This window comes from Schistocerca cancellata, chromosome 5 (assembly GCF_023864275.1).
Source record: "Schistocerca cancellata isolate TAMUIC-IGC-003103 chromosome 5, iqSchCanc2.1, whole genome shotgun sequence".
NCBI classification, from domain to species: Eukaryota; Metazoa; Arthropoda; class Insecta; order Orthoptera; family Acrididae; genus Schistocerca; species Schistocerca cancellata.
This window is the reverse complement of record NC_064630.1, coordinates 136,761,506-136,784,592: the sequence shown is the minus strand read 5'-3', so window position 1 is coordinate 136,784,592 and position 23,087 is coordinate 136,761,506. Positions and strand designations below refer to the sequence as shown.

Here is a 23,087-nt window from a genome sequence, read left to right as displayed (position 1 = left end):
ATTTGTCTGAAGAATATTCTGGATAATTCGAGTGAATTATATGGTGACCCATTAAATGTTTATGGGACATAGTCAAGAAATCAGTTCGTACACAAAATCCTGCACCAGCAACACTTTCACAATTATGGATGGCTATAGAGGCAGCATGACTAAACATTTCTGCACAGGACTCCTGACAATTGTTGAGTCCATGCTACACTGAGTTGTTGCACTAGCTGGATAAGGGAGGTCCAACATGATATTAGGAATTATCTCATAACTTCTGTCACCTCAGAGTACTACTGCTGTCTAGAAGCAAGTGTTTCACTAATCAAGAGAACACAGCCTTAACAGCAGCAAATGTGTAGTTCCAGTTGTACACTTTAAGGGGACTAACACATTGTTTCCACCATATGTGCCTCACACCATCACGAACAATAACAAATGTCAACTCAGAGCAAAGTACATTTGTATTCCTCAATGAACTATGGTTTTAAAGTCAATATACTGTGTGCTGATATATTTATGCTTTATTCTTTTGATATGTCCTGTCGTCTGTGTTTTCTAAACAAAAATTAATCATATTGTGATAGTTCAGCAGAGATTTGTTACTACATATTTATCAGATAATTTTCATGTGACACAGGAACAATGTAATTTAAACAATGTTATTTTTAAAAGTCTATGGAATAATTATCTTTCTGAAGAGGACTGTTACCGATATTGTGAGCCTAATCATGTTTCAAAAGTAGCACATGTTACATGAGCAGGAAGGCAATGATGATTAATTTTGCAACATGATGTCCTACCTAGCTTACACTCATACATCAGCAATCATCTCGATGCTGAACATCCATGCTCTTCGACTGAAAATATCCCCTATATGATACTCCTATTCTTCAATGGCCTGCTGGACCAAAAACCATGTGATGGATGTGATGGTCCTCCCCCCCCCCCCCCCCCCCGAACTCAGGATCATTAGATTTTATTATTATTATTATTATTAGATTAACTGGAATGGAAGTCATAATTATGAGCGTAATGAAATGGAGGTGAGTGTGATACATAGCCAGGCGATTGGATGGTATGTGGAACAAGCAAGTGTTTTCTTGAAAATTAAGAGGTAACAAACAAGCAAGATAGCAACCTTATAAAAGGTGCATAGATGGCATGAGAAGACACGAAGAAGCAACATGGATGTGTACCGGTAAAGCTGAAGATTATATTGCAAGGGGCACACAAGAGGAAAGAGGAGACCTTTATCCAGTGGCTGCCTGCAAGGATACTTTCTTATTTGCTACTGAAACTGAAATAACAAAAGTTAATGGCAAACAGCACAACAAATCACTGTGCTCATTGTTAGGGATGGAGCTTGCACAATGATCTCAAGCATTTTATGGTATTACACTTTTAACATGGTACATAAGGTTTTTTATATAGAAATATTGTATTAAGTCTAACATATTAAGTGGTACATGCCTATAACTATTTAAAATGTATCTACTGCCACTGCTACTAACATCAGATCTAACTAGATCCAATGTAACTAACTAATTCTTGCACTAAAGCTACACTTACCTCTACCTGCTACCATTTCATTGCTGCATAAATTCAAGTAGAATAAGTCTCATTCAATGTCTAAGTTACAACTAATATTTCAGATGGCATTTGATACTTACCTATGTAATAGATAGAACCATTGTTGCACCCCAGCAGCAGAAATGATCCAGCAGTATCAAAGGACGATATTGGCACTACATCCTGAATCTGCCAGTGCTGTGTCATTGCATGCCACACACCAATTTTTCCTGTTGGTGAAAGTGCTACCAACTGACTTCCAATGAAGAACAAATACTCAACTCTTACATGTAGGTTGAATGTACCTGCAAACAAATGCACCACAGCATACGTGTAATGAACAGTAAGATAGTATAGGCATCAAAAAATCTGATGAATTTATGTTTCTAGTATCATCTCTCATATTTTATATTGTAACTAATGAAATTTTATGGTGCCATTCTGTATATTTTTGATACTATTTCTTGAAATGGAATACTAAGTCAACTGTGGTGTGATACCTATATACTCCTGATTGATAAATTGATGGTGGAGAAAGATAAATAGTAGAGAACAGAAGGCAGCAGTTGTTGGTTTATGTTTGTCTTGAGATAGCAACAGTTGGGGTTTTGTCTGGATTAAGAAAGCAATTATCAAGAGAAACAAATACAGAATGAGATGTAGTGATGGTGATATTTTTTCCTGGTGGTTTATTCTATTTTTTATTTTACATGTCTAGGACCAAATTGAGGAGCAAATCTCCAAGGTCATGGAACGTGTCAGTACGTGAAATTACAACAGAAAAGTAATAATAGATCAAACAAAATGTTTACAAATCCTAAAAAGACAACAAGCTGTAAGTTTATAGAAATGGAATCAACAATGTAAGAAGGAGTTTGCTTAATTTTTCGAGGAACTCCTCAACAGAATAAAAGAAAACCCTTCAGTTTACACTTCAAGCTCATGGATTACTGCTGAGATTTTTGAATTCTTGTGGTACCTTATTGAAAATTGTTGCAGCAGAATACTGCATGCCTTTCTACATCTATATCTACATCCATACTCTGCAAGCCACCTGACGGTGTGTGGCAGGGGGTACCTTGAGTACCTCTACAGGTTCTCCCTTTTATTCCAGTCTCGTATTGTTCGTGGAATGAAAGATTGTTGGTATGCTTCTGTGTGGGCTCTAATATCTCTGATTTTATCCTCATTATCCTCAAGTCATGGAAGTGTGATCCAAATGCAGACTGGATTTCTGCCTAGTATTAACTTAGTGATTCCTGCTAATTCTTGGGAATAAGCTGATATTGTTAACAAGAAATGACATTAAAGAATGTATATATAAAGAGAGAGAGAGAGAGACCCAGACTAATGAACAAGGACTGATAGGAGATTCACAAACTTACCCAACTTATTGTCCGAACCACCCATCTCTGAGCCACAAATACTCTTTCAGAATAGGAACAGTTACCCCAAAATGTAATACTATACATTATAAGTGAATGAAAATACGCACCTTCTCTCCTGCCCTCCATCTAAACTGCAACACTTCACTGTCCGCCACTCCTACCATACTATCCCTCCCCCTCCCCCACATCCTCCTCCTTACCCTCACCCAGTCACCACTCCCATCATGCCCTGGTGCTGCTTCTCGCAGTGTAGTTTCAGCTCTATGAGACTGCAGACATGTGTGCAAGTTGTGTTTGTGTGTGTATGTGTGTGTGTGTGTGTGTGTCTACTGCTGATGAAGGCTTAATGGCCGAAAGCTATGAGTATGTGAATCTTTTTATTGTGCCTATCGCGACTCAGCATCTCTGATATATGGTGAGTAGCAACTTTCCTCATCTGGTATGGTTAAAGAAAGATCCATTTACTAAGTTTTAAATTCTGTCACATTCTCAGTTAGTAACACCTGATAATCGGATTATCAAAAAGGCACTTTGGACCTATTCAAGAGATCATACCAGTGAGAGTAAGATTTTGACTACATACCAGAGGTGACAATGGAGACTGAAGCAGGTTGTACTGGAAAGTTCAACTGAACAGAACCCCACATTTTCATTACAGTTTCTACAAAAAATGAAAACTTTCTCCAAATACCATATCACACAGCATGGGCATCCACAGATTTTTTTTCCAGGGAGGGGCAAAATTCTAAAATTATTCTGATACAACCTGATTCAGTGACTTTGGATGTTGTTCTCCAAGGACTAAATTTGGCAAGAAATACATAAAACTTACTGTATTTTAAATGACTGATAGTTATCCACATACTAATTTTCAAGCAGACTGCTTTGATACCTAAATGGTAAAAACATTTCAGAAGCATAATAAAAAATACACATTAATAATTCTTGTGGTGAAGAAATAAGGAATGAACACTTAAAGAGAGAGTGAGAGAGAGAGAGAGAGAGAGATGGTCTTATTCACAACTCAAGTCATTTATGCCTGAGAACATGTCCCAGCAACTGATCCCTTCTTCTTGTCAAGTTGTGCCACAAATTCCCCTTCTCCCCAATTCTATTCAGTACCTCCTCATTAGTTAGGTGATCTACCCATCTAATCTTCAGCATTCTTCTGTAGAACCACATTATGAAAAATTTATTTGTTCTTGTCTTAACTCTTTATTGTCCATGTTTCACTTCCAGACATGGATATGCTCTTCCAGAAAAGACTTCCTGACACACAAATCTACATTCGATTTTAAAAAATTTCTCTTCTTCAGAAACGCTTTCCTTGCCATTTCCAGTCTACATTTTATATCCCCTGTATTTCTGCCATTATCACTTATTTTGCTTCCCAAAGAGCAAAACTCATCTACTACCTTTAGTGTCTCATTTCCTAATCTAATTCCCAGAGCATCACCCGATTTAATTCAACTACATTCCATTATCCTCGTTTTGCTTTTGTTGATGTTCATCTTATATCCTCCTTTCAAGACACTGTCCATCCCATTCAACTGCTCTTCCAGGTCCTTTGCTGTCTCTGACAAGGTTTTTACTTCTTCTCCCTGGATTTTAATTCCTACTCCAAATTTTTCTTGTTTCCTTTGCTGCTTGCTCAATGTACATATTGAATAATATTGGGGTAGGCTACAACCCTGTCTTACTCCTATCTCAACCACTGCTTCTCTTTCGTGCCCCTCGAGTGTTATAACTGCCATCCAGTTTCTGTACAAATTGTAAATAGCCTTTCACTTGCTGTATTTTACTCCTGCAACCTTCAGAATTTGAAAGAGAGTAATCCAGTCAACACTGTCAAAAGATTTCCTTAAGTCGACAAATACTATAAATGTAGTTTTGTCTTTCCTAACCTACCTTCTAAGGTAAGCTGTAAGGTCAATATTGCCTCACGTGTTTCAACATTCCTATGGAATCCAAACGGATCTCCCCCATGGTCGGTTTCTACCACTTTTTCATTCGTCTGTAAAGATTTTATTTTAGTATTTTGCAGCCACGATTTATTAAAACTGATAGTTCGGTAATTTTCACACCTGTCGACACCTGCTTTCTTTGGGATTTGAATTATTACTTTCTTCTTGAAGTCTGAGGGTACTTTGCCTGTCTCATTCATCTTGCTCACCAGATGGTAGAGTTTTGTCATGGCTGGCTATCCCAAGGCTATCAGTAATTCTAATGGAATATTGTCTACTCCCGGGGCCTTGTTTTGACTTAGTTTGTTCAGTGTTCTGTCAAGCTCTTCACGCAATATCACATCTCCCATTTCATCTTCATCTATGTGCTCTTCCATTTCCATAATATTGCCCTCAAGCACATCGCCCTCATATAGACCCTCTATATACTCCTTCCACCTTTCTGATTTCCCTTCTTTGCTTAGAACTCGTTTTCCATCTGAGCTCTTAATATTCATATAGGTGGTTCTCTTTTCTCCAAAGGTCTCTTTAATTTTCCTGTAGGCTGTATCTAACTTACTACTAGTGATATATGCCTCTACATCCCTACATTTGTCCTGTAGCCATCCCTGCTTAGCCACTTTGCACTTCCTGTTGATCTCATTTTTGAGACGTTTGTATTCCATTTTGCCTACTTCATTTATGGCATTTTTATATTTTCTCCTTTATCAATTAATTTCAATATCTCTTCTGTTGCCCAAGGATTTCTACTAGCCCTCATCTTTTTACCAACTGCTGCCTTCACTATTTCATCTCTCAGAGCTACCCATTCTTCTTCTACCATATTTCTTTCCCCTGTCCTTGTTAATCATTCCCTAAAGCTCTCTCTGAAACGTCTCTGGTTCTTTCAGTTTATTCAGGTCCCATCTCCTTAAATTCCCACCTTTTTACAGTTTCTTCAGTTTTAATCTACAGTTCATGACCAGTAGATTGTGGTCAGAGTCCACATCTGCCCCTGGAAATATCTTACAATTTAAAACCTGCTTCCTAAATCTCTGTCTTACCATTATATAATCTATCTGAAAGCTTCCATTGTCTCCAGGCATCTTCCAAGTATACAACACAGGAAGAACGTAGATACAGGAACCATCAGTGTAACAGCTGTAAAATGTCGTAGCTGTGTTGGGAAAGTACCAGAGCTCCAAGTGCTAATAGAAAGCACTTATGCTCAAATCATTATAGGCACTGAAAGCTGCCTAAAGCCGGAGATAAGCTCAGCTGAAATTTTTGCGAAGAACCTAACAGTGTTCCGAAAGGAGGCTAAACACGGTTGGCGGTCACATATTTTTTGCTGTTAGAAGTAGCTTATCTTGTTGCGAAATTGAAGTAGATAATTCCTGTGAGTTAGTATGAGCAGAGGTCATTGTAGGCAACTGGAATAAAATAATAACTGGATCCTTTTACCGACCTCTCAATTCTGATGATACAGTTGCTGAAAGGTTCAAAGAAAACTTGAGTTTAATTTCAAACACGTACCAGACTCATACAATTGTAGTTGGTGGTGTCTTTAATTTATCCTCGATGTGTTGGCAAAAATACATGTTTAATTCAGGAGGTGTGCATAAAACATTATCCAAAATTGTGCTAAACGCACTCTCTGAAAATTATTTCAGGCAGTTAGTTCATGAGCCCATGGGAATAGAAAACGGTCGTGAAAACACACTTGACCTCTTAGTAACAAATAATCCTGAGTTAACAACGAGCATCAAAACAGATACAGGGACTAGTGAACACAGGGTTGTTATAGCGAGACTGAATATTGTAACCCACAAATCTTCCAAAAATAAACGAAAAATATATCTATAAAAATTCACTTGATACCTTCCTGAGAGACAATCTCCACTCCTTCCAAATTAATGATATAAGTGTAGACCAGATGTGGCTTGAATTCAGAGAAATAATATTGACAGCAATTCAGAGATTTATACCAAATAAATTAACAAACGATGGAGCTGATCCTCCTTGGTACACAAAATGGGTCAGAACACTGTTGCCAAAACAACGAAACAAACATGCCAAATTTAAACAGAATCAAAATCCCCAAGATTGGCGATTTTTACATAAGCTTGAAATTTAGTGCGGACTTAAAAGCAAAATACTTATAACAGTTTCCACAACGAAACTTTGTCTCAAAACTTGGCAGAAAATCCAAAGAGATTCTGGTCATATGTGAAGTATGTTAGCGGCAAGAAACAATCAATGAATTTTCTGTACGATAGCAATGGAGATACTATCGAAGACAGTGCTAACAAAGCAGAGTTATTAAACGCAGCCTTCTGAAACGCCTTCACAAAAGAAGACAAAGTAAATATTCCAGAATTCTAATCAAGAACAGCTGCCAACATGAGTAACATAGAAGTACATATCCTCAGAGTAGTGAAGCAACTTAAATCACTTAATAAAAGAAAGTCGTCTGGTCCAAACTGTATACCAATTAGGTTCCTTTCACAGCATGCTGATGCATTAGCTCCATACTTGACAATCATACACAACCATTCGCTCAATGAAAGTTGCACAGAAAGGTAGTAGGAGTAATCTACTTAATTACATTACTTAAATACATTTTTCTACGTTAAGGGTCAGTTGCCACTCCCTACACCAAGTGCCTATCCGCTGCATATCTTCCTGCATTTCGCTACAATTTTCTAATGCTGCAACTTCTCTGTATACTACAGCATCATCCGCGAAAAGTCGCATGGAACTTCCGACACTATCTACTAGGTCATTTATATATATTGTGAAAAGCAATGGTCCCATAACACTCCCCTGTGGCATGCCAGAGGTTACTTTAACGTCTGTAGATGTCTCTCCATTGTTAACAACATGCTGTGTTCTGTCTGCTAAAAACTCTTCAATCCAGCCACACAGCTGGTCTGATATTCCATAGGCTCTTACTTTGTTTATCAGGCGACAGTGCGGAACTGTATCGAACGCCTTCCGGAAGTCAAGGAAAATAGCATCTACCTGGGAGCCTGTATCTAATATTTTCTGGGTCTCATGAACAAATAAAGCGAGTTGGGTCTCACACGATCGCTGTTTCCGGAATCCATATTGATTCCTACAGAGTAGATTTTGGGTTTCCAAAAACGACATGATACTCGAGCAAAAAACATGTTCTAAAATTCTACAACAGATCGACGTCAAAGATATAGGTCTATAGTTTTGCGCATCTGCTTGACGACCCTTCTTGAAGACTGAGACTACCTGTGCTCTTTTCCAATCATTTGGAACCTTACTTTCCTCTAGAGATTTGCGGTACACGGCTGTTAGAAGTGGGGCAAGTTCTTTCGCGTACTCTGTGTAGAATCGAATTGGTATCCCGTCAGGTCCAGTGGACATTCCTCTGTTGAGTGATTCCAGTTGCTTTTCTACTCCTTGGACACTTATTTCGATGTCAGCCATTTTTTCGTTTGTGTGAGGATTTAGAGAAGGAACTGCAGTGCGGTCTTCCTCTGTGAAACAGTTTTGGAAAAAGGTGTTTAGTATTTCAGCTTTACGCGTGTCATCCTCTGTTTCAATGCCATCATCATCCGGAGTGTCTGGATATGCTGTTTCGAGCCACTTACTGATTTAACGTAAGACCAAAACTTCCTAGGATTTTCTGTCAAGTCGGTACATAGAATTTTACTTTCGAATTCACTGAACGCTTCACACATAGCCCTCCTTTCGCTAACTTTGACATCGTTTAGCTTCTGTTTGTCGGAGAGGTTTTGGCTGCGTTTAAACTTGGAGTGAAGCTCTCTTTGCTTTCGCAGTAGTTTCCTAACTTTGTTGTTGAACCACGGTGGGTTTTTCTCATCCCTCACAGTTTTACTAAGCATGTACCTGTCTAAAACGCATTTTACGATTGCCTTAAACTTTTTCCATAAACACTCAACAATGTCAGTGTCGGAACAGAAATTTTCATTTTGATCTGTTAGGTAGACTGAAATCTGCCTTCTATTACTCTTGCTAAACAGATAAACCTTCCTCCCTTTTTTTTTATATTCCTATTAACTTCCATATTCAGGGATGCTGCAACGGCCTTATGATCACTGATTCCCTGTTCTGCACTTACAGAGTCGAAAAGTTCAGGTCTGTTTGTTATCAGTAGGTCCAAGATGTTATCTCCATGAGTCAGTTCTCTGTTTAATTGCTCGAGGTAATTTTCGGATAGTGCACTCAGTACAATGTCACTCGATGCTCTGTCCCTACCACCCGTCCTAAACATCTGAGTGTCCCAGTCTATATCTGGTAAATTGAAATCTCCACCTAAGACTATAACATGCTGAGAAAATGTATGTGAAATGTATTCCAAATTTTCTCTCAGTTGTTCTGCCACTAATGCTGCTGAGTCGGGAGGTCGGTAAAAGGAGCCAATTATTAACCTAGCTCGGTTGTTAAGTGTAACCTCCACCCATAATAATTCACAGGAACTATCCACTTCTACTTCACTACAGGATAAACTACTACTAACAGCGACAAACACGCCACCACCGGTTGCATGCAATCTATCCATTCTAAACGCCGTCTGTGCCTTTGTAAAAATTTCAGCTGAATTTATCTCTGGCTTCAGGCAGCTTTCTGTACCTATAACGATTTCAGCTTCGGTGCTTTCTATCAGCGCTTGAAGTTCCAATACTTTACCAATGCAGCTTCGACAGTTTACAATTACAATACCGATTGCTGCTTGGTCCCCGCATGTCCTGACTTTGCCCCGCACCCTTTGAGGCTGTTGCCCTTTCTGTACTTGCCCAAGGCCATCTAACCTAAAAAACCGCCCAGTCCACGCCACACAACCCCTGCTACCCGTGTAGCCGCTTGCTGCATGTAGTGGACTCCTGACCTATCCAGTGGAACCTGAAACCCCACCACCCTATGGCGCAAGTCGAGGAATCTGCAGCCCACACGGTTGCAGAACCGTCTCAGCCTCTGATTCAGACCCTCCACTCGGCTCTGTACCAAAGGTCCGCAGTCAGTCCTGTCAACGATGCTGCAGATGGTGAGCTCTGCTTTCATCCCGCTAGCGAGACTGGCAGTCTTCACCAAATCAGATAGCCGCCGGAAGCCAGAGAGGATTTCCTCAGATCCATAGCGACACACATCATTGGTGCCGACATGAGCGACCACCTGCAGATGGGTGCACCCTGTACCCTTCATGGCATCCGGAAGGACCGTTTCCACATCTGGAATGACTCCCTCTGGTATGCACACGGAGCGCACACTGGTTTTCTTCCCCTCTCTTGCTGCCATATCCCTAAGGGGACCCATTACGCGCCTGACGTTGGAGCTCCCAACTACCAGTAAGCCCACCCTCTGCGACCGCCCGGATCTTGCAGACTGAGGGGCAACCTCTGGAACAGGACAAGCAGCCATCTCTGGCCGAAGATCAAGACAGAGCCTGAAACCGGTTCGTCAGACAAACTGGAGAGGCCTTCCGTTCAGCCCTCCAGAATGCCTTTCGCCCCCTGCCACACCTTCTTAAACCAAGTGTTAGCTTTGATTAAATTATGCCCTGTGCAAAATTCTACAGGTGGCTTCCTCTTTCATTCCTTACCCACATTCCATATTCACCTACTTCTTTTCCTTCTCTTCCTTTTCCTACAATCAAATTCCATTCCCCAATGACTATTAAATTTTTGTCTCCCTTCACTATCTGAATCTAGTCATCCATTTCTTCAATCTCTTCATCATCATCAGAGCTAGTTGGCATATGAACTAGTGCTACTGTGGTAGGCGTGGGCTTCGTGTCTATCTTGGCTACAATAATGCATTCACTATGCTGTTCACAGTAGCTTACTTGCACCCCTATTTTTTTTATTCCTTATTAAACCTAATCCTGCATTACACCTATTTAATTTTGTATTTATAACTCTGTATTCACCTGACCAGAAGTCTTTTTCCTCCTGCCACTGAACTTCACTAATTCCCAATAAATCTAACTTTAACCTATCCATTTCCCTATTTAAATTTTCTAACCTATCTGTCTGATTAACGGATCTGACATTCCACGAACTGATCTGTAGAATTCCACTTTTGTTTCTCCTGATAAGGATGTTCTCCTGACTAGTCCCTGCCCAGAGATCCGAATGGGGGACTATTTTACCTCCAGAGGCACTTGAGGATGTTCAGTGCCTTCCGCGTTCTGGCTTTCAAGTCACGTAGGTGTGGCAGCCATGACAACCTGGAGTCAAAAATTAGGCCCAGAAACCGCACTGTGTCTCTAAAATGTAGGACAGTATCCCCCATATGCAAGGCAGGCAAAGTAAAAACACGACGAGAACGATTAAAATGAACACAAACACACTTATCGGCAGAAAACCGAAAACCCGTCTTTGCAGCCCACTCCTCTAACCGCCGCACTGTTAGCTGCAGCTGACGGCTCACTGTTGCAACACTGGAGGAGGAACAGAAAACAGCAAAGTCGTCCACAAATAAGGAGCACTCTACTGGACTCCTCACTGTAGACGTTATACTGTTGATGGCTATGGCAAAGAGGGTAACGCTTAAAACACTGCCCTGGGGGACACCGTTCTCTTGCTCAAAGCGATCAGACAGTGTGTTACCAACTCGGGTCCGAAAAAACCGCTGAGACAGGAAAGACCGAATGAAAATGGGGAGGCGGCCACGAAAGCCCCATTGATGCATTTGTGCAAGAATACAGTGTCTCCAAGTAGTATCATATGCCTTACTGATATCAAAGAAGATACCGATACAGTGATGCTGACGGAGAAAAGCCTGCTGAATAGCCGCCTCTAGGAGGGTCAGGTTGTCGACCGTGGACCGAAATTTTCGGAATCCACACTGAAAGCGGCTAAGGAGCTGTCTGGTCTCTAACAGCCAGACCAGACGCCAGTTAACCATCCGTTCCAGGGTCTTTCTGACACAGCTTGTCAAGGCGATACTACAATAACTACCGGGACATGTGCGGTCCTTTCCTGGTTTGAGGAGAGGGATGAGGATTGCCTCCCTCCACGAGGTGGGGAACATTCCTGTCTGCCATATGAGATTAAAACATTCGAGGAGGATTTCCTTTGACGCCGCTGGCAGATGTCGAAGCATGGAGTACCGGATGCGGCCGTAACCTGGTGCAGTGTCAGAAGTCTCAGTAAGTGCCGATTCAAGTTCCCACATGGAGAAAGGGGAATTGTAGGCCTCAGAACTGTTCGACCGAAAGTCCAAGGTCGCTCTTTCGACAGTCGCACGGTAGCGACAAAACGCTGGATCCTGATTTGCAGTGGCAGTACTTTGTGCAAAATGTTCTGCCAGCGTCTGAGCAATGGCTCTGGGTGTCGTTTGGAGGCATCCCTGTTTCAGGACAGCAGCTATTGGTAAACGGCTATGTTTACCGGAAATCCTCCGGATGGCTTCCCACACTCTTGTGGAACAAGTGGAACGGCTGATGGAGTCCAGGAACTCCTGCCATGACCTTTTCTTGCTCTCTTTAATGACACGGCGTGCCCTGGCTCTCGCGATTCGAAAGGCGGTAAGATTGACCACTATTGGGCAGCATTTAAATCGGCGAAGAGCAGCACGCCTGTCCCGGATGGCTGAACGGCATTCTTCTGTCCACCAAGGCACAAGGCGCCGCTTAAGAGTGCCAGAAGACTGTGGTATGGACAGGTCAGCAGCATGATGGACCACAAGCGTGATGTGATCCACCCATTCCTGCACGTTATTGTGGCGGTCAAAGACAGCCAACCGAGTGAACAGTGGCCAGTTAGCCCTGCCAATCATCCACGATGGTGGCCGCTGCTCCAGCAATACACCATCCAGGAGATGAATGCGGATAGGGAAGTGATTGCTGGAATGAAGGTCGTCAATGACCTCCCAGTAAACAGAGTCGGTGAGGGTTGGAGAGCAGAAAGATAGGTCAATGGCTGAGAATGACCCTGTAGCAGTAGAGAAATGAGTCGGAGTACCTGTGTTGAGGATGCACAACACTTGAGATGTTAGGAGGCTCTCCAAAATTCGACCTCGAGCGCAAAGAGAAGTGGAGCCCCACAGGACATGATGGGCATTGAAGTCTCCCAGGAGGAGAAATAGGCGGGGGAGTTGGTTGACAAGATCTGCAAGAGCGTCTAAGGTCATTGCATCCAGAGGGGGTAAATAAAGGGAGCAAACGGTAAGCCTCCGAGGTGAATGAATTTCAACTGCAACTGCTTGCAGGTCAGTATCCAGGGGGAGAGCAGAGGAGTGGTGGTCATTATTGACAAACACAGCGACTCCGCCTTTGGCCCTTTCTCCAGTCAGGTCATCTTTGCGGTATGACGTATAGCCCCTTAGTATAGGAGCATCAGATGGTTTTAAATGTGTTTCCTGTAAACGCAAGCACAGGGGTCGTTGCCGTGCTAGGAGGTTCAGTTCCTCCACATGTGCCCGGAATCCATTCATGTTCCACTGTATAATTGGAGCCATCTAACAGGGTGGCAGTACCTTCATCCTCACTTTCTGTCGGGGAGGAGAGCCCACAACAGGTGGAGGCTCAGTTTTGGGGCGAGATGATTGCCCCAGTCTGACATCTACCTCCATCGCCTCAGAAGAGGAGTCAAGAGAGACGTCAGAGAGAATGACATCCACATCAGGAGACTGTATAACTGCAGTCTCCTTTAGTGGGCGAGTCTTCACCTTTGTCTTTGGCTTCGATATGTTCTGGCCTGAGGTGGCATTGGAGCCAAAACCTCAGAAGCAGTAGGGGGTGTAGCAGCACTGGGCAGTGCACAAGACTGGACCCGGGAAGGGGCAGGAAGTTCCACGATGTCAGCTACCATGGCCCGGTCAGAAGGCCGGGGGGGAGGGGGGGGGGGGGGCAGCAGGCTTCACAGGAACGGCAGCAGCACACGTACATTGACAAGCGCAGGTGCTAGTGCTAACAGTAGCAACCTCCGTTTGTGTAGCAGCATCGTTTTTCAAGACTGGTTGTTTGAGAACGGAAGAAAAGGAAGCAGCGAATGTGGGCGGCTGCATGGACTTGTAGATTTTCTTCGCCTCACCATACGGGATGCGTTTTGTAGTTTTTAGTTCCTGGATCTTCCGTTCCTCAAGGAAAACTCTGCATTCCCTACTCCACACAGGGTGATCCCCAGAGCAGTTGACACACTTGGGAGGAGAGGAGCAACCAACTCCCTGAGTAATGTAGGAGGGCCAACCGTGGGCCATTGGGCCATGTAGCGGAGAACCTGCCCCAAGATAGGGTCTCGGCGTGTAGCCATGGCAATGTGAGCAGCCATAAGAGGCAGACTGTTCAGTGCCGCCCGGTGGGCAGAATCAAATGTGAAAGCAGAGGACCTCCTGTTGGTCAAACGCACGATTGGGAGCTGCTGGGAGATGTGACAAAGCTTCCGCGTTAGCATGGTGGACAGTGGGCTTATACCAGATGGTGTAAGTGTAATACTGTAAAAATAACGTCCAGTGCTGGAGACATTGAGCCACCCTCTCTGCAAGGCGAGAGTGGGGTCCAAAAAGCATAAACAAGGGTTTATGGTTCATCAGGAGGGTGAACTTTGCACCAAAGAGATAGATGTGAAATTTTTGGACAGTGAACACAATCCCCAGGGTCTCCTTTTCAATCTGGGAGTAGTTCCGTTGTACTGGGGTTAACGTCTTAGATGCATAAGCAATGGGCTGTTCTTAGATGCTTAAGCAATGGGCTGTTCTGAGGCATCGGTATTCCGATGTGCGAGGACTGCCTCAATGCCGCATGCCAACACAGCCACCACAACCAAGGGGCATGTAAAATCACATCGACGGCTGAGACCCTGCAAGTCCATGACCTAGGAATGACATGATTCACCAGGCTGTTTATGGCACTGGTGGAACTCCAGCTGAAAGGCGATCACTGGTAGTGCTCTGAATAATAATTTGTAAGCAAAAGGCTATCTCCTGGAACAAGAGAGCCACAAGATCGGAAAAGGGTGCCAACTTGCAGAGAAGAAAGAATGTGTCTGGAGAGGCCCAAGACATAAATAATGACTGCTGCAACGGGTCATCCATGACTTGAAAACCTGTGAAATGTTATTTCAGCCAATGTAAGTATGTTTCCCAGCCTTCTTAAGTGTCATTAAATGGTAGGAATGACGATGAACGTGAGAAAGCATTGGACACCCAAGGACTCGGAAACTGTTGTGGTAATGCGTCCGGGGCATTGACTTTGTCCATTAGCAACCACATCGACTTTTGTAAGATGTCTAACTGGAGCTGTTGCTGCTGCATGAGCTGCTGCTGTTATTGTTCCAGAAGACAGACCAACTTAGCCTCCATGCTAACAACTACTACCGTTTACCTCTTCGTCAAAATGTTGTAACCATGACAGGAATGGTCGCGGGGTTGCCACTAACAAAACGAAAGAAGTTAAGGCCCACCGGTGAGTTAAGGCTCACCGGCCACTTGACCATCTTCTTCTTCTGTGAGAATGCACAAACAGTGCCCGAACTCTTACGGGAATCGGCAATGCACTGCGAGTAATGAGTGTAATGGGCGGGGCCACTACGAATGTAGTGCGGGACAATATGTTGAGAATGTGGGTTTCGCGGGAGGCATGCCAGAGATAAATCCCTGCAGTCGCGCTATCCTCTGTATCCTTGGGGGCTCAGATGGATAGAGCGTCTGCCTTGTAAGCAGGAGATCCCAGGTTCGAGTTCCGGTCGGGGCACACATTTTCATCTGTCCCCGTTGACATATGTCAACACCTGTAAGCAGCTATGGGTGTTCATTTCATTGTAATTGTTTCATCCATTGAAAGTCAAATTAAAAAGCTAACAAAAAGAGATTGGTTTTAGGAGCGTTTTCCCCGAGTTCCTCCGAAAAGCGGCCTTAGACGCTATCCAGGACGGCGAAATGTGGTCGCAAAATAAATTTTTATCTATTGGAATATCTGCATTTTAATTAATTTAAAACATAGATCAAACTACAACATGTGTTTTCCCATCCATAAACACACAAATATACAAAAACAAAGAATGACTCTTAATGACATTTTGCTGCCCGAGAGAGCGTTTGTGACGGCTTTTCGGAAAGTGGCAAAAAGTAACGCACCTGAAACTTTTTCTTATGTCTGTGTGACACGATTTAATGCAACCCAAATATAAAAATTAACTGAAAAGAAATGTTCCTTGTTGCTGACAATCTGATATTCGATAACTGGCACATTGCTAAGTGACATATCAGATTATAAAATATAGTTTTATCTATCACCTTTATAGATTATAAAGAGTCATACGATTGGAAACAATTACTTCACTGTACAGCTGCTTGAAATTTTCTTTCAGTTCTTCAAGCTTTGACTGGCATTCTTCTTGCAACAAATTTTCGAACTGACCTTTGTGACAGGTATTAAAGTGCTGTTCAATTAAGTACTTTTTTAAATACATGAGGTTCCGATGACATACTAAACATTTGGCACGATTTTCGAAGCAGTACAAAGGAAATTAATTTCCCACTCAGGTTTCCATAGTGTGGACGCGCCACTCTTCTTTCTTTTTGTCTGCTGCTGTTGACCATCCATCTCGATCCACTGTAGCTTTACGTCCGTTGCCTAACAGCTTTGTGTCACTTTTGACTGCTGCTGGCATGTACAGGGGCATGGCGAGGTGCGGCGGGCGGTCCGCACGGCCAGCTGAGCGACACGGCTCGGCCACTGCGACAACATACGAATTCGCCCGGGACGCTGGCCGCAAACGACTGCGGGCACTGGTGCCCCAGGTGCACACTCTGGATGAGCCTGCCTTAGGCCCATCTCAGAACCTCTCCCCGGAGTCCATCTCTGCTCACCCCTACCAATCCCCGCACACCTACCTTCTACATGCTTCCTCAAGTCCATAAACCTAATCACAGAATTTGGTTATCAGCTCAGCAGCATTCTCACATAAGAAAATTTATTTAGAAAGATAGTACTCACTGGATGGAAAAACAGTCAACCAACTAGATCAATACATGTCATAGCCCCCCCGAGGAATGGAGTATGGGACTGGCCATCTCTAGGGACAGGCAAAACTAGACATACAACAGTTCAGGTTTGACATGGTAAAAGTAAAAAGTGAGGAAAAATGTAAAGAATTTGAGGTAGAAATAAATAACAATTCTGAAATGCAGATGACGAAGAAGACACACAGAAAGTGTGCCACACTGTGAAGACAGCCATAACAGATGCTGCGAGTAAAGTGCTGGGTAGAAAGAAAAGAAAAACAGGGAAAAATAAGATGGTTTAAAGAGAAATGTGAAGATGTAGTTAAGGAAGAAAGCACGAGTTGTGGCTACAGGATGCAGATAATAAAATACTGATGGAAACATACCCAGAAGTGCACACAGAAACATCAAGAGTAATGAGAAGTGAAAAAAGAAAAAATACCTAACAAAAATTCTTCAAAATGTGGAACTGAATTGCTAAAACCTGGACAGTAGGAGAGTCTTTGAACATATGATACGACAAGAAATGGGTTCAGTGCATAAAGTTGTGAGTCAATAACAAAAATGGAAACAAGATTATGGATACTGAATCAGTCTTAGAGCGATGGAAACAATATTTCAGCTACCTATTCAACAGCCCTAACTCAGTGTTATGTTTCAGTGAAAACGGATAAGAAAGAAATGAGACAGAGATTGACATTGTGGTGGAGGACATAGTGAAAGCCACACGGAAGATGAAAAGAAATAAAGTGCCAGGAGAGGATATAGTCTAAGCAGAAATGTTGAAGTACGGAGGAAGCGGACTACAGATAAAGCTGTGCAATGTCTTTTAGCTCATTTGGAAGACCAAGGCATTATTGGACATTTGGAAGAGAGCAGTCATTTGTCTAGTATAGAAGAAAGGACAGAAGATGAATTGCTCTAACTCCCAAGGAATCAGTTTACTTAACATGACACACAAATTCCTTTCTACAATTATTTTAGAAAATCTGAAACCATTTGCAGAAAATATCATGTGAAAATATCAGACTGGATTCCTTACAAACTATTCAACTACTGACAATATGTTTGCTCTTAGGCAAATTCTTGAGAAATATTGAGAAAGAGATAGAGAAGTCCAAGATTTCATGTTCATAGATTTTCAAAGAACTTATGACAGTATTCATCGTGATAGCCTCTACAATACCCTAAAATGACTACAATATGTGTGGGTCAGACAGAACTGGAGGGGCATATTCACAACCTTCCCCCATAAGAACGTGATTAAGACAAAGAGATGCACCATCATCCGTACTATTTAACCTCACCCTGGAAAGAGTCATAAAGAGCAAAGTTGGAGGGTGTAATGGGCTGTGAATGGAAGGTGGCAGTATCCATTTTTTGCTTATGCAGACGACATGGTGTTAGTGGGCAAGAGTCAACAAGATCTTGAAGAGATGTATAAAAAGCTCGCTACAGAAGCATGTAAAGCACAACTATTCATCAATAAACAAAAAAAACCGAACATCAGCAAGTGTGCAGAACTAAATATGGACAAGTTCAAGTCTCTTGACAGTACAAGTACTGGGAAGTTGGTATAATCATTGTAATAAAATACCTTTAGTTGTACAGGTGTCTATATGTCCTAATAGATAAACTGAAGTCTGCAAAAATCGAGATCTACAATGCTAATGTACAGTTCAGAAAGCTGTAAACTAACTAAAAGGAAGACGCAAAAACTTCTAACATTTGAAAGAGAGATGATGAGAAGAATCTGGGGCCTGGCAAGAGACAGAGTTACTTGAGGACCAAGCAAGAATAACTAAATAAATAAGATTATTAACCAGCCCAACATTTTACAATATCAAAAGAGTAGACAAATCCAATCAAAAGGTCACATAACCCATATGCCAGAGACCCAACTAACTATGCAAACTTTCATTGCCCACATTACAACAAAAGAACCCTTTGTAGATCATAAAACAGATGGGAAGACAATGTAAAGAAAGATGCAGAAGCTCTGAATGTAGTCAATTGAGCGAAAACAGCAACAGAAATAATACACTGGAGACTGATTGTAGATGCAGTGCATGCTCTACAGAGCCCGTGACCACTGGATAGGTAACTAATAAATAAGTAACTAAGTAAGTAAGTATGTAAAGAATGACTTTTAAAACAAAACATACACTGAATTAATAAAAGTCATGGGATAGCGATATACGTGTATACGGATGGTGGTAGTATTGCATACACAAGGTACAAAAGGACAGTGTATTGGCAGAGCTGTCAACTGTACTCAGGTGAAAACGCTTCCAACAATATTATGGCCACTCGATGGGAATTAACAGACTTTAAACATGGAATGATAGTTGGAGCTAAACGCATGGGACATTCTACTTTGGAAATTGTAAGGGAATTCAGTGTTCCACAATCCACAGTGTCAAGAATGCACCGAGAATATCACATCCCAGGCATAACCTCCCACCACAGACAACGCAGTGGCCAACGGCCTTCACTTAATGACCGAGAGCATCGGCATTTGTGTAGAGCTGTCAGTGCTAACAGACAAGCAACACTGCATCAAATAATCACAGAAATAAATGTGGAATGTTTGGCGAGCATATCCATTAGGATGGTGTGGAAAAATTGGGATTTCATGGGCTACAGTACCAGATGATTGACGTAAGTGTCTTTGTTTACAGCACGACTTCACTGCACTGCCTCTCCTGGGCTTGTGACCATTTCAGTTGAACCCTAGACAACTGCAAAACTGTGGTCTGGTCATATGAGACCTGATTCGATTGGTAAGAGCTCACGGTAGCATTCAAGTGCAGTGCAGACCGCATGAGGCCATAGAGCCAAATTCTGAACAGGGCAATGTGCAAGCTGGTGGTGGCTCATAATGGTGTGGGCTGTGTTACATGGAATGAATTTTGGATGCTGGGCTACTTGGGAGATGATTTGCAGCCGTTCACGAACATCATGTTCCCAAATAACAATAAAATTTTTATGGATGACAATGTGCCATGTCACCGGGCCACAATTATTCATGACTGGTTTGAAGAATATTCTGGACAGTTTGAATGAATGATTTGGCCACCCAGATCATCTGACATGAATACCAACAAACATTTATGGGACATAATCAAGAGGTCAGTTCGTGCACAAAATCCTGCACCGGCAACACTTCCACAATTATGGATCGCTATAGAGGTAGCGTGGCCCAATATTTCTGCAGGTGACTTTCAACGACTTGTTGAATCCGTGCCAAATCGAGCTGCTATACTGCACTGAGGGCAAAAGGAGATCTGACATAATATTAGGATGTATCCCATGACTTTTGTCACCTCCGTGTACATTTTACTACACCTGTGAAAGTGCATCTACAGACATACTCCACAAGCGATTGTATGTTGCATGGTGGAGGGTACCTTGCACCACTACTAGTCAACTCCTTTTCTGCTCCACTTGCAAAAAAAGCGAGGGGAAAAAAAATGTCTATATGCCTCTCTATGAGCTCTAATCTCTCTAACCTTATCTTCCTGGTCCTTATACAAATTATATGTTAGCAGCAGTAGAATTGTTTTGCAAACAGCATCAAATGCTGGTTCTGTAAATTTTCTCAATAGTGCTCCTCGAAAACAATGTCTACTTCCCTCCAGTGACTCCATCTGAGCTCCCGAAGCATCTCTGTAATACTTGCATGTTGGCTGAACATATTGGTGGTAAATCTAGCATCATGCCTCTGAATTTTTTCAATGTCTTCCTTTAATTTGACCTGGTGTGGATCCCAAACACTTGAACAGGACTCAACAAATGGGTTACACCAGTATCCCATACGGGTCTCCTTTACAGTAACTAAATGAACTTCACTGTACATAAATGAAAATGTTAGTCCATCAAATGGAAAAGTCTGTCATTTATATTCAGTCTACTGATTATCTTCCACATAATTAAATTAATGCGTGTGTATTTTTTCTCTTTACCTTTATATAAGACATAAATGTCAGAATTGTAAAGTGGCAGTGCCTAATTCGACAGAGCTGCTAGAATGGAGCACAGCATTTATTTGCATTAATAAACAAGAAGTATCTGGGTGACATGCAACTTACCAATGTTAGTTCTAGTTCCATCTTCCGAGACTCCCCAAAGACGAACTTGGCTGCCATAGGAAATAGCTACCATTTTTGAAGAAGATTCACCACTACCACTCTGATTCATTTTTGCATTAATGGCTATGCGTTCAATACAACTCTCAATATGAGGGCTGGTAAAAGCATGCTGCCACCCACTTGAGTCCTTCAACCTGAAGAAATGGAAAGTTATTATCTTTTAAATGCTAAAAATAACAGAGAAACTAAAAATTCTGAGTAAATCTGTAGGAGAAGATTTATGTTAAACATATCTGAAATACATTTAATTTACTTGAGATATTTATTTAAATCAATACACATTTACTCTAACTGACACAGTTTTGAGCAAATAAAAACAACTGTTTTTCAAATTTACACAGAAGGCATTCAGTTAGTCACTCACGGTAAAAATCTGCTATTGGATAAGTCAACTTTGTGGGTAACAGTTACCAGACACACAAGGTAAAAAATGTGAAATATCAGAGATAAATAAATTATAATTCACATCTGCAGGAAATGACTGATTAAAATAAATACATGCTCCTTATGCAAGCTGACAGTCAGATGTAGATGACAGAAGAAACGTAAGCATCTGGCATCAGGTTTTTTCCCCAACTAACAAAAAAAGAAAAAGCGGCAGAAAAAAAAGTAGACAGAAAAGCACAGATTTTGCAGGAAGTTAGTTGCAACTTGGACGTTATTTGCAACTTGGAAATTATTTGCAACTTGGAAGTTATTTGCAACTCTGGGGCAATGGACAAAAATTATGGGTTTAAAGAGACCAAACATCTTGGTCGCAAGCACCTTGTTTCACTGGAAATCCAAATAAATTGATATGAAATGAGGAAATGAGAATGGTTAGCTCCACAGTCTGTGACCCTGTCATCCTGGTTGAAATGGATACCGATGCAGAAGAGTAATTGGCTGCTGCTGGTGCTCACCATGCCAGGTATCTGTGGTACGAAGGGCACCCTTCGCTCCTGTCTCATTCCAACAACACTGAAGGATACATCAAGAACGTTCATCATAATCAGTATGACTAAAATGGAGTGAGAAAATGATGACTGTACAGATTATGGAGCTAATTAGCTTCAACAGTTAGATAAATAAAATATGTAAACAAAAATTTATGCATACCAGTGCAGAGGGAGAAAGGGGCTTAAGGCTACTCGGAGCATACACCACTGTGAGAACTACACTCCCAACATCCACCCCTGACAACGAACATTAAGGTGCAATAAATATTGCTACAAAATCTGCTTTCCTTCAGGAAACATATGAATCTGTTATCTGCTATCCATCCTCCACCAGTATCTGGAGTAGGTAGGTAGACAGGTTGATGGCTTGTCTCAGATCAGCCAGCAGGACACACACTGTGAAGATATGGGCTGTCATGAGGTAACTACCAAAGATGCAATAGGGAGTGAGGGGTGGGGGTAGGGTGGGGGGTGGGAGGGGAGGGAAGTCCTCTTCTACATCTACATCTACATGATTACTCTGCAATTCACATTTAAGTGGTTGGCAGAGGGTTCATCGAACCACAATCATACTATCTCTCTACCATTCCACTCCCGAACAGCGCGCGGGAAAAACGAACACCTAAACCTTTCTGTTCGAGCTCTGATTTCTAATCATTCCTACCTATGTAGGTTGGGCTCAACAAAATATTTTTGCATTCGGAAGAGAAAGTTTGTGACTGAAATTTCGTAAATAGATCTCGCCACGACTAAAAACGTCTTTGCTTTAATGATTTCCATCCCAACTCGCGTATCATATCCACCACACTCACTCCCCTATTACATGATAATACAAAACGAGCTGCCCTTTTTTGCACCCTTTCGATGTCCTCCGTCAATCCCACCTGGTAAGGATCCCACACCGCGCAGCAATATTCTAACAGAGGACGAACGAGTATAGTGTAAGCTGTCTCTTTAGTGGACTTGTTGCATCTTCTAAGTGTCCTACCAATGAAACGCAACCTTTGGCTCGCCTTCCCTACAATATTATCTATGTGGCCTTTCCAACTGAAGTTGTTCGTAATTTTAACACCCAGGTACTTAGTTGAATTGACAGCCTTGAGAATTGTACTATTTATCGAGTAATCAAATTCCAACGGATTTCTTTTGGAACTCATGTGGATCACC

General features: G+C 42.0%; 1 protein-coding gene across 1 annotated transcript in view; it reads right to left on the bottom strand.

Moving 5' to 3' along the window:
- Nucleotides 1–23,087, bottom strand: part of LOC126188011 (BTB/POZ domain-containing protein KCTD3) — a 245,802-nt gene that overhangs the window by 156,623 nt on the left and 66,092 nt on the right. The window contains exons 5-6 of the mRNA XM_049929427.1: nucleotides 20,923–21,116; nucleotides 1,659–1,862 (exon numbers count right to left, since the gene is read on the bottom strand). Coding sequence (XP_049785384.1) covers nucleotides 1,659–1,862; nucleotides 20,923–21,116 — 398 coding nt within the window. The remainder of the gene's footprint in view (nucleotides 1–1,658; nucleotides 1,863–20,922; nucleotides 21,117–23,087) is intronic.